This window comes from Solanum stenotomum, chromosome 3 (genome assembly GCF_019186545.1).
Source record: "Solanum stenotomum isolate F172 chromosome 3, ASM1918654v1, whole genome shotgun sequence".
NCBI lineage: Eukaryota > Viridiplantae > Streptophyta > Magnoliopsida > Solanales > Solanaceae > Solanum > Solanum stenotomum.
In genome coordinates this window covers 33,376,362-33,388,713 of record NC_064284.1, presented here as the reverse complement: position 1 = coordinate 33,388,713, position 12,352 = coordinate 33,376,362, and the positions used below count along the sequence as shown (strand labels likewise).

Here is a 12,352-nt window from a genome sequence, read left to right as displayed (position 1 = left end):
CGTATTTGGAAAGTACAAGCTCATTCTTGATAAAAAGAAGAAAGAAAATATTGGTCTAGCAAGTCTTTCATTCATGATACACATTGATTTTTCATAAAACTTGCACAAATTTATGTGACCTACTCATTCGAAGCATTGTTCCAAAATCATTTTCAGCTTCGCCTTTTTTATCCAAACAAGTGAGGGGTTTTTGTGAAGCTGAGACAGAGACAATAAATATCTTTTTTTGCATTGTAAAGTGACTGAGAAATTATGGCAATGGTTCATTAACCTGAGGGGTATTAGATAGTCCATGCCAAGGCATACTGCAGAAGTACTAGCATGTTGGAATAGAGATGGAAATCAGTCAGGACAAGAAAAGATGGAAGATTGTCCCTGCCTGCATTTGGTGGACAATTTAGAGGGAGAGAAATTTGTTTTGAGAACAAGAGCATTCCTTTCCAAAGTCTAAAAATGAACTGTTTAGCAACCTTTTACTTTTGGTGTATCCATACCGTACCTAAAGATCCAGGGGACATTACCCTATTTTTAGATAGTTTATAAGGGACAAAGGTGACAGATTTTTCTGGCTGTTCCTTTATATTTTTGATGTAATTACTTCAAGAGCACACTATTGGTGTACTTCTCTTGTTTATAATACCAGCTAGCCCTCTCAAACAAAAGTGAGGAGTTATTACCTTTTTATTTTGTGGATAATCAACTTTCCAATTCGAAGAGGGGAAAGTTTGCTGCAAATTGAACATGTCAGCCTGTAGCAGCAGAAAGTAAAAATAAGTAGACGGAAACAATGAATCATATAGAATGCTAAACTCTGGTGACAGAACTGAAACACCGCAAACTTACTGTTCCGGTAAAGTACGTGAGGAATGATAACATAATTCCATTTTCAAGAGTTGAACGCACACTGGCATTAACCATCATGCCTGGAACGAGAAGATCAATTGAGATACCCTTAAGATCCTTGGTCTGTACAGAGGTAAATTTATTGTATGTTATACATTAACACATTATGAGGCAAAAAGGAACAATATGCAAAAGTTAACAACAACCAAAACTGTAGAATTAATTCCAAAAACATACCACACATTTTGAGACAACATCAGGATCAGAACTCAAATAAACAACTTTATGTGTTCTATCAATACTTTTAACAACCCCTTGTACCAGCTGCCCGCTTCTATTCTTAACTTCCACATTTTCTGCAAAAAGGATATAACCAGATTAGAAATTAGGTTCAATATCAAAAGGCAAATAAGAAGTTAGGTACAATATAACGTATCATGAAAAATTGAAAATAATGCCTCAAGAACAAGTTGGCAGCAATGAATATTTTAAGGTGCAGAATGAATAAATTAGTTGTATCATGCAGAGAATATTCTGTTTTGTGGTAGGGGTTAGGTCTGTGTACACTCCATCCTACCCTCCCCAGACCACACTTTGTGAGATTACACAAGGTATGTTCTTGTTGTATCATGCAGAGAATGTTCTGTTTTGTGTTTCCAATATGACCAAATGATGTTGAAAGGTACGAAATATGCAAAATAAAGTTTAACTAACATTTAGACAGCAATTTTTTATTTTTATTTTGAAATCAGTAACTTTATATAGACAGCAATTTATTCAGTAGGAAACTCGTGCCAACAAAATATTTCTCACACTGATACCTACCAACTTGGTATCTGAAAGAGAAAAACGAATTTGCACTGGCAGAAATCGGAAAAAGAGGATAATAAAAATCAAGAAAATGCAGAAAGTTTATTGCAAATAATGGTCGAGTAGTTTCAGCCTAAAATCATGAAACTGTCAAAATCCAGCTAGTGAAAACTCTGCAAAAGTTCATGGCATAGGACTACATGATTTAGAAGTACAACTTAGTGATACAATACTGATTTCCTACAATTGATAATAGAAGTACACAGAAGAAACTAGTATAATGTGTGATGTTTCTGTCTTTTGAAGACTTAACAGACCTTATGGATATGGTTGACAACTGAAATTCCCTAATAAAGGGCTCTATTGAACGCCTTCAAGTCTTTGATCCCAATATCCCCACCTTCACAAGAGATGCATAGTTTCCTGCTTATTAGGCAGAACTTTCTGTGACCTCCCACCAAATATTTCTCATCAATTTCTCCAACCTCTGGTGCCACGCTCTGGACAGCAAAGAATATACATAATAGGTCTAGAAGCTGGACAAGGGTACTCTAACCTAATTTCATTTTCCCCAAAGTTATACCTTCCAACAATCTTCAGATGGCTGAGGCGACGCACGGTGGAAGAAGAGACCGCTTGTTGGGACAGAAGTGTGAAGCAAAAGAAACGAACGTTTCTTTTTTTTGAAAAAAAAAATCTACTATTAAAAGAAGGAAAAGAAAAGAATCGCTACACATTCAGACCTACCTCACTTATGCTTCTTTTCAGGTCTAGGGTTCCACTAACGCTCGTACTTCCATACTAAGGGTTGACCCATCAGAGTATCAGACATGGATAATGTGATCCGAACCTAAAGATATGATTGTGCTCGGCAATTTAAAGTTTATTTGGAAGGGCCATGTAGTGTTTAATAAGAATGTGTGGTCATACCCGACACCGTGCTCGTGTTTAGATTCCAAAGCATCAAACCACTCCGTTGATCCAAGTTTGGTACAAGATGCTACGCGTGATTTACCTAAGTCATGTTTTTTAGCCTAAAAAGTGTTAGCCACGATACAGGGTGCAAAGCAACGTCCATCGCGATGAAGTTCGTCACGATGGAGGTCGCGTCGCGACCAAGATTAGATGGGAAATGGGGGAAAATGATGAGTGTTCGTCATGAAGATGGAGGACGCAAGGTCCATCGTGCCCAAGTTCGAGGTCGCACCGCGACTAAATGCAAGGGAAAAACGTGACGCCCATCGCGCACAATGGAGCCTTAATGCCCAAAAGCAGTTCGGTCTCAAGTCTCAAACTAGAACCTAGTCCAAGTTTTTCCGAACTCTTACCTCATTCTCCGATTTTTCAAGTCCTAGCACGAGTATTCTCTGCTATCAATACTTCCCCACACCAAGGTTAGTCTACTACGACTCTTCTCTATGATCATAGGATCTTCGAAGAAATCCTTCCCAAAGATTCAAGCTTAGGATTCTAGACGTTCTTTATCAAAGCTCAACTTCTTATCTACTGTTTGGAGAGTTACGGCATGTAAGGCTATTTCTCAAGCGGGAACATCATTGTTCTTCCCCGTGTGGGTTATATGAAGAGAAATGAGAGAGCTTTTTAAGGAGTAGAATTTATTTATTTTATGACAAGGAAAATCCGCAAACGCTACCCTTTGGGTGCGCACAGGGTAAAACCTGTGCTCCTATGCAATAGCTCACAAACCACATAGGAGAGGTAACCCGCACTAGGCAAGCCCGATGCGACCAGCTCGACCTAGAAGGCAAACCCCTTGCTTTCACTGGCAAGGGGTTTCAAACTTGAGACTTCAACATGGAAGTCCCAAGCCCAAACCACTGGGCCACCCCGAAGGGGGAAGGAGTGGAAATTGATATCGCACATTTGAGGAATAATCTCTTATTCCTTACTTCTTTATGGAGAACCCACGTGGTTCCTATATGTATAGAAGGTTGGGTGACAATTCATAGAAAACCATAGTTATTGTAGGTGTTCTACTCTTCAGTAACTTGAATATACGTGTTTGTCACATCATTCATAAGGTTATCTAACCTTAGTCAGGAAAAAAAAATCAATTCACTCTGCATCGTAATTCCTGCAAAACTAGTACATAGGTGAACCAAACGACCTCGTACAATCTTCTCCATCTTACTAAATACGATTCAAACTAGATGCAAGAAAAATGCTTGCTACTCTTTAAAGACAAAAATTCCACCAAAATCATCACATGACAAAATTACAAGGTTCTAACTCAAGACCTAATTTCTTCATTTTTTTCAAATTTATTTCCAAGAGACCTTATATACATAAAAGATACGCACAAAAGAACAAGTTCTTTGTCGAATATGTCTTTCATCAAATTCACCTTGTCAATTCTACAAGGCATTATTTTTGGTGTGCTCCAATAAAGACAAGAAGAAAGAATGATTTGGGTCAAATCAAAAAAATCATATGTTCCTTGAGAAGCTTCAATGATTTCTTCAACTCCAAATTGTCCCTTCAAAGGTTAAAATTTAGTACACTACTATGGCCATCAAAGTTGGCCTTGCAAAAGAGGAGATAGAAGCATATCCCACAAGGAAAAGTAACATTGATTCAAAATTTGATATCCTCCACATATTAACACATCAAATCTCAGTTTAATTATACCTAAAAGAGAAAAGTGCCGAAAAGTTGACTTTTCACTCTTAGAGATGAGATACTACTATTTGTTTATCTATTTAAGTATACAACACACTCCACTACATGACAGTATTTTATTGATTAGTGACAATGAGCTTCATATAAAGACTTGTGTTTGCTCTAATACAACATCAAATAGTGTGAACCACCTCAAATAAAAACTTAACTCTTAAAGGGGAGACATTTCTACATATTTATAGGTTTGCAACATCAATCATCCAAATTAAGTTTTTTTGGCAGGATATTAGAAGGAAGCTTGATTCTTCCTACAAGCAATTTTTTTTTCCTTCAAACAAATGCATGAAAGAAAAATGCTTCAAACAAATGCATGATAGAAAAATGCATATTCTTTAGCTTTATGCACCTTAATCAAGAACACACTTTCAAGAAATGACATCCAAGCACCAATGAACACAGCATAAGAGCCACGGAAATAGAAATCTTGGCCCTTTAAAGCCTCATAAAGTTTAAGAAAGCAAGGAGGTTCAGGGATCTGCATATAGATATGTATATCTAAATTTTACATATCTAGCTTCTAGGTGCAGCTAATACTGCTGTTAGTCAGAGAATGAATCAAAAGGGAGTATTTGAGTGGAAGTGAAGATTACCTGATTCTTTTGACATAAATCCTGAGAAGGAAGGCAGCCCGAAATGAATTATATAACCATGGTCTTCCATGCTTTTCACGTATGCACTAAGAATCTGTACATCAAAAAAGATAAGGCACAAGTTCAGGAAAATGTATAATATCGAGTAAAGGAATGTGAATTTAACATTTAAAGAACACGAATTTAGCAGATACAAAATAATACACCAGTTCCAAAAGTTGATTATGCCCAAACATTTAGATAATGTACATCTTTCTTCTAGTAAAGGTTAAGTAATATAAAGTTCAGGAAGTTGTTCTACAAAGAAATGCCAAGAGCTGAGAACACCATCTCAGACTTGCTTGTTTTGTACATTTCTGGAGCACACATAAGATTCTCTGTGTGTATAGATGATTAGTTCAGTCACCTAAATACCTTTACCTTAGCTACCTTAAAAATAAGGATCAAGGATAATACGCCCTGCTAAGGAAAGTGGCGTCAAGTGCTAGGTGTGTCTCTCAAGGTTGGGGTGTGAAATATTTCTGGACAAAAAAAATGTTGATTCAACGGTTATGGAGTGCACACGGGGAGAATTGCTTTGAGATTTGAGGTTTAGGCGAAATTTGCAAGAATGGTAGTTTGACAAATTTTTAGGACTTGCTTGATTTGCATCACCGACAAAAAGCTATTATGGATAGCCATGATATATGGAGAAGAAGGGCAAAGGCCAAAGGGGCATGGTATTTTTTTGGTGAAGTCATATTATGAGAAGTTTCTAACTAGGGAAGAGAGTGATTTGCCATATATATCAGCATGGATCCCTAGGGCACCAAAAAAGCTATGTTTTTTCACTTGGCTAGATACAAAGGGAGTTATCCTGGCGGCAAAGAATTTGAGGAAGAAAAAGACGGCTTGTGTCAGTTGGTGTTTAATGTGCAAAGAATCAGGGGAAGATATGAATCACCTTCTACATTGTCAGATATCTCCTTGTTTATGGTGGGAAACTCTAAGATGGTTCAGACTTGAGTGGGTGCCTGAAGCTGCTATATTTTTTTGGGATCGGATCGGACCGGAGAGGAATGGAAAGAAAGGGATCGCATTGGTATTGGTTAGGCAAATATCTCACCTTTCGGTGAGAGGGGTGCCGAGATCCTGGGGCAGCGGGATCTTCCCATCATGATCGACTAAAGGAAAAGTCGCAAAAGTGATGTCAAACACTATGAAAGAAACAATGTTTAGTTGGCCATTTAGATGAAGGAAGATAAGATGCATGGAATGAAATGTTGCTCCTCTAGCACTTATGTGGATAATATGGTGAGAAAGGAATAGAAGAGCTTTTGAGTGAGTAGAGAAAGACTTTGTACACATGAGGAGTAACCTATTTTCCATTATTTCTTTTTGGTGCATCTATAGAATTCCTACACGTATAGACGAGTGTATGTTATTTGTAGAAAACCATGTTCGTGTGTATGGTTTTCTACTTCTAGTATACTTCTTGTATACGAGCAAGCTTTTTTGCCCTTTTCTAATGAAATTTCTTACTTTATCAAAAAAAAACTACCACCAACCATACATTCTTTCATTTTGTTTGGTATTGTTTCAATTGTACATTCTTTTGTTAAAATGGTATACGAGCAAGCTTTTTTCCCTTTTCTAATGAAAATTTCTTACTTTATCCAAAAAAAGAAAACTACTACCAACAATACATTCTTTTATTTTGTTTTGTATTGTTTTAACTGTACATTCTTTTTTTAAAAATGGTCCTATCAATTGTACATTCTTTTAATCATATTTTGTTCATTCCTAACAATTCACTCTTAATATCATTGCTCTACACCCTCTGACCAATTGCAGATATTTTTTAGGAAGAGAACTTTTCAATTAGAGCAGCATGTGAATGTCCATTTTGACTTCAGTTGGTACATGCTTTTTTGAAAATGATATTGTGTTAATAATTGAAAGTGACAAGAATGTCCATCAGAATATGGAACAGTGGAGAATCACTTTACAAGGTAAAGGTTTTAGGATAAGTAGAAGTAAGACATTATATGGACGATCAATTAGACCCCTTGTCAAATAAGGACCACACTAGAACATGATTACGTATGAACAGTCAATCTTTACTAGAGAATGGCATACTAAATAAAGATATAGAAAATAGCATCATTATAGGATGGCTAACACAAAACATCGCGACATGCTTGTTGCAATAGGAAAATACCTTAAAGGAAGACAAATTCTTTAGAACGTGATTACTAGAGGTGACAAAATTAGCCCATGAAAACATGATCTGCGCAGGTTCGGGCAGGTTGATGACCCGCCTATTTATTAACTCAACCTATTTTGACCGCCCATATTGATCCATCAGAAACCTTGCCAAAAGATTTTTAAAAGATCGTTTTTGTTTGACATATCATATAAAGTCATAATAAAGGGAAAAAGTTTTATCAGGTAATTAAACAAGTTATAAGAAAACTAAAACTTGGTAAAAGTCAGTGTGAAATTTAAAGAAGCTCTAACATTAGAGAGCCCAAAATTTGCCTTAAAAGGGAAATTATTTATGAGCAAAGTAAAATAGGAATGATCTTGGCTTGATATTGCAGAATGGTTACAGAGGATTCATATAACCAAATCTTTTTGTCGAATTCAGACATACTTGAAAGATTGAATAGCATATGTTCACCTAGGATCTCTGAGTTAACCTTTCCACAAGGTGGATTTCTGGGTTGTTATACACAATTATTGCTTTAACCCGCAATAGAAAATTAACAATTTTCTTATTCACTCTTTTCTCAAGTATTTGTTATCATCTTATGTCTCAAAAATCTGAAACGCAAATTAGACTGTTGTATAATTTCTACCTTCCTTTTTTGTTTTTCGATAAGCACTTCCTAATTTTCTCATCAACCTAAAGCAAAAGGCTGGACTATTTCTCTTGGGGAAACAATGAAGCTTTCAGTTTTTCCTTTTTAGCAAAAGGTAAATATAACCTCATCTTGCAACAAGCTACTAATTCAGACTACAACACAGTAAAATATAACTCAAAATGGTGATAACTAAAAGATAATTAACATACCATTCCTTCTTGAATAACGTCAAGAGTCAAGTTCTTGTGCAATAAAGAGAGACGCAAGGAAAGCCAAATCTTTCTCTTCCCTACTTCTTTCTTATCGTCATCCAAGTGCAAGACGATGCAAGAAACCAGCTGCCCGGTGTGATATACACTAGAAAGAAAATTAGTGTCCATCTCCGACTGCGAAGGTAAATTAAGCTATTAGAAAAACAAAATTACACAATCATTAAGAATAGGCAATATCTTCAACAACTACTTCTATTAGAGAGATGATAAACTATGTTGAAAATTTAAGGAACCTTGGCTTGAATTTACCTTTACTAGAATTATTTTTTTTTTGATTTGCACCGGGTGTCCGAGTCTCTTTGAGCCCCGACTAATCCCGGGGGTGCACAGGCCCTCGGCAAGGAGTTTCCCGCAAGTGCACCACGGTTAATTCAGGTTTTACCCAGTCCGATAGCCCTCAGAAATTGTTTGCACCTAGTGGGTTTCGAACTTGAGACCTTGAAAGGGAGCAAACCCCAAGGCTCAAGTCAATTGCCAGCAGGCCAACCCCTGAGGGTTTTTACTAGAATTATTTAATACATGTGTTATCCACATATTTGATAAGTAATAGTTATAATTAACTGAAAGGGAAAGCTCCTCATACAAGATGTATACAAAATCAAGCGCTCTGTTTGCATGCGATATTTCAGCTATTATTCATTTGTCTAATTTGTTTATTACCTCAAAATTGAACAAATAAATAGATAAATTATGTCAATGATAAGATCTCTATGGTGAAAGGAAAACTTGGAGGATTATATATCTTTAATACGTCATAAAGGCTAGAGACAGAGACTCGATTTAATTTATGCACTGCTAAAGAGATGTCATACTCTGGATGATATATCATCGTCTCATAATAGAAAAGACTACCAATGTTTTCCTCCAGCATAGATCAGTAAATCAGCAATTTAGGAAATCCTAACAAATCCAAGTATGTGTACAAACCTATAAAAGCTTCCAATTCAAGCGTTGACATTACATGTATCAAGTAATGGGGTTACATATGGAGATCTCCCCTCATTTTTTGTTTTGTGGCATAAGCCTCTACGATTTTTCTAGCAACTTTTTCCAGGTCATGAACAGTAAAAAACAAAAAGTTGAGCTCTTTCTCTCCACAAAATATCAATTTTTGTACCAAACAATTACTCTTGTGGGTGTAACATACTCTGAATATACTACAGCTCATTGTTTAACCACTTTTAACCTTAAACAAGATGATGTTTCTATTCTAAAAATGTTGTGCACACTGCACAGTAATAGCCGAGAACTCAAGTTCAAGTGAAACGTTTTAACCTTGACCAATTGGTTTTCATATAGATCGTAACTACTCCACATCTCTCATGATGGTTCTTAAGATATTGGCAAAGAACTAAAAGGATATGAACCCTTAACCCTTAAAAAACTGAACAAAGCTCTCATGCTACAACATATTTCAAACATGCTATACTCAATGTTTATCCATATCTGAGCCTAAATGAAATACCTTTCTATGGGAAGGTTTTGCAATAGTAATATTTGGGAACTCTCTGTTGTGGGTTATATGTTGGTTCTCGTGAAATAGTAATCCTCGAGAAATTGGCTAAGAACTAAAAGGATATGAATCCATTGAAATACTGACCAAGGTTTCATTAAGAACTAAAAAAGTGTGGTACAATAGAATCTTCTTGAGATGCAATAACGACATATATTTTAGTAAGCCTTGAGAAACAATAAACACATGGACTCAAAAACATTTCCATTTAATTTAACCCTGGGGTGGATAAAACCTTAAGCCAATTGATGATTGTATAACTTATAATGCATTTCTTCTACAAAAACAATAATATCTCAATGCCACGCAAGTTGGAGTCCACAAAATGAATAATATTAACCATAATGCTTCATTTAGATCAGTACTAACTCAATGTTTAGAAGTTCAAATTCCCTGCCAAAAGACATTCTCTAGATATTCTACTGTCATATTAATCTCTAACAAGACTTGAAGGCTCCTCCTAAAGAACTATACGTTAACCACAACTTACTGTTATTGCCTATACAAATCTTTTCTTCCATTTTACCCTATATTTTGCAAATCTGCATGAATTCCAAAAAATTGTAGGTTTTCTGAGACAAATTCTGTAAATGTGACTTTAGGCCTACCCCTTCCCCATTTAACAACTTGCACCATGGATTCAGACCTATCGACTAATGGATCTATAGATGGACATAGGACATAACCTAACCATCTCAGCCGATCTTTCAGTTTATCATCTCTACGTGCTTCTAAGTTGTAGTGCATTTCTTCAAATGAGAGAATATTCACAAACCATGGCATGACGTTTCAACACTAGTTTGGCTTTGTTGACTAAAATGCCACCACAAACTCATAGCAACTTTTGCTAGAAAGACCGATATTATGCTACTTGCAATAACTCTGAACCACTAGTTCTCGAAGACTTCTCGGTTATCAAAGAAAAAGTACAAAAGTGCAAAAAGAAACTTTGCAAAATAACAACCCAAAAATTTGAGGGATGAGAACAAATCAAAAAATCATAAAGTATGAACTAAAATTCTCAAAGTTCCTGAAGTTTATTCACTCCTAAATATTTGAGTTTCACTAGTTTTCTTTGTTGCTTTCGTTTTCTCAATAGAGGGGGAAAAAATATTTCTAGTGTGGGTTCAGAAATTCAATGTTATACACATGAACAATTATCACATAAGTTCAGGACTTTTAGTTCAGACACTATTCAGTGGGGCTTATAAAAGAGAGATTATTTACTTAGAAATTTTTTTAAGTAAACATAGAGAGCATTAGTTAGAACAATTATTGACTTCAACAGCATTTTAGTCAATAAGCTTGAACTAGTGCTGGAATATCACTTTGGGTTGGTTTCCGTATCTCACCTTCTTTTATCCTCCCTTATATTTAATAGATAAATTGAAGATATTGATACACCATACACTACATAATAATTCAAATTCCTTCCAGCTTGCCAAACGGTTAAACTCTGGCATAAAATAAGCTTTGAACAAAAAAGCTGGAAGTGTTTTTTTAAGACAAGTAACAAAAAAAGTTGAAGTGTTGTTCGGAAACTTCATAAATAAAAGGATTTCAGGAATTATTAAAAATACAATTCACAGAACCTATATCAGAAAATAAGTTGTCAGAAGATCCAATACCAGTTTTGCTCCATCGTCCACAAAGGGAGGAAGTGCTTCAGATGCTCGAACTAACCCCCGCAAGCCTCCTGGGAGACTGACAACAATATCTTTCTGATTTACTTCAGAAACTACTCCCCAGAGCTTCATTCCAGGAGATATATTCTGAATGCATAAGAAAGTAAAGTTGTTAAATGTTTGGTGCCAGTTGTTAGGATAACCACTCAAAATGCAGGTGAATAAAAATGAACTTGTAAACATGTAATTTTAAAAGAGAAAAAATGTTTGATAGACATACCTTTAGAGTGATCCTGTTGGCAAACCTTGGCAATTTTCCATTGATGCCACCACCAAAAAGGGAACCTAAATCATCTTCTGTATTACTCCTTTGCACCTTGTGTTGCTTCTTCCTCTTCTTCAATAGTCTTTCTTCAGCCTCAAACTCTGCATCCACCTCAGCTCGAACTTCATCCAACTCTTTCCTGCTTAAAGAAGTTGCCCCACCTACAAACCCAAAAACAGCACAAACAAACAATATTAGTGGAAAAATGTCGTCTGGAGGTCCATCTATATTGAAGAAACCATAATAGGGAAATAGTACATATTTTCCTTCAATAAATCGAAAATCAAATAAACTAGAACAAATTTTGTTGTCATAGAAGAAGAAGTACCTCTAGGAAAGTCAGGAACTTCATCTTCAAGCTGCATAGGCATTGAGGTTTTAAGTGCAATTTTTTTGCTTTGGAATTTGGGTGCCATCTTCCTTGACAAAACGCCGGCGAGACTTGGAATTGTTTTTCCTTTTTCCGACAGGTATAGGCCGGTAAACTTCACAGGGTTTTACAAGGGTTTTTTGCAACACAGACAGACAGACGCTCCGCTCCTACTTAGGTTTTTTGTTCTTTCATCATAACTATTGGGCTTTACAATTTTCTAGCCCATACACAATGTTACAATTACGACGTTTGGCCATATGATTTCTTTATCGTTTGGATATGCGATTTCATATCATCAGATTAAATCTCAAATTCTTCAAAAATCATGATATGAGATTTTTCTAATACAAAAATTAATTCACAAATTTATATTTTGTATAAAAAAAAATCTACATTTAATTTATATATATCTACTAGTCATTTGTTTCATATATGTAAATAAAATTAAGGGATAA

The 12,352-nt window shown here is 35.8% G+C and overlaps 1 protein-coding gene across 1 annotated transcript in view; it reads right to left on the bottom strand.

Moving 5' to 3' along the window:
• LOC125857847 (rRNA biogenesis protein RRP5) overlaps positions 1-12,056 on the bottom strand; it is a 37,972-nt gene extending 25,916 nt beyond the window's left edge. Inside the window, exons 1-8 of the mRNA XM_049537500.1 lie at positions 11,853-12,056; positions 11,480-11,685; positions 11,203-11,346; positions 7,999-8,175; positions 4,944-5,037; positions 1,081-1,199; positions 844-966; positions 678-749 (exon numbers count right to left, since the gene is read on the bottom strand). Coding sequence (XP_049393457.1) covers positions 678-749; positions 844-966; positions 1,081-1,199; positions 4,944-5,037; positions 7,999-8,175; positions 11,203-11,346; positions 11,480-11,685; positions 11,853-11,940 — 1,023 coding nt within the window. The 5' untranslated portion in view covers positions 11,941-12,056. The remainder of the gene's footprint in view (positions 1-677; positions 750-843; positions 967-1,080; positions 1,200-4,943; positions 5,038-7,998; positions 8,176-11,202; positions 11,347-11,479; positions 11,686-11,852) is intronic.
• Between the last annotated feature and the right edge of the window lie 296 nt (positions 12,057-12,352).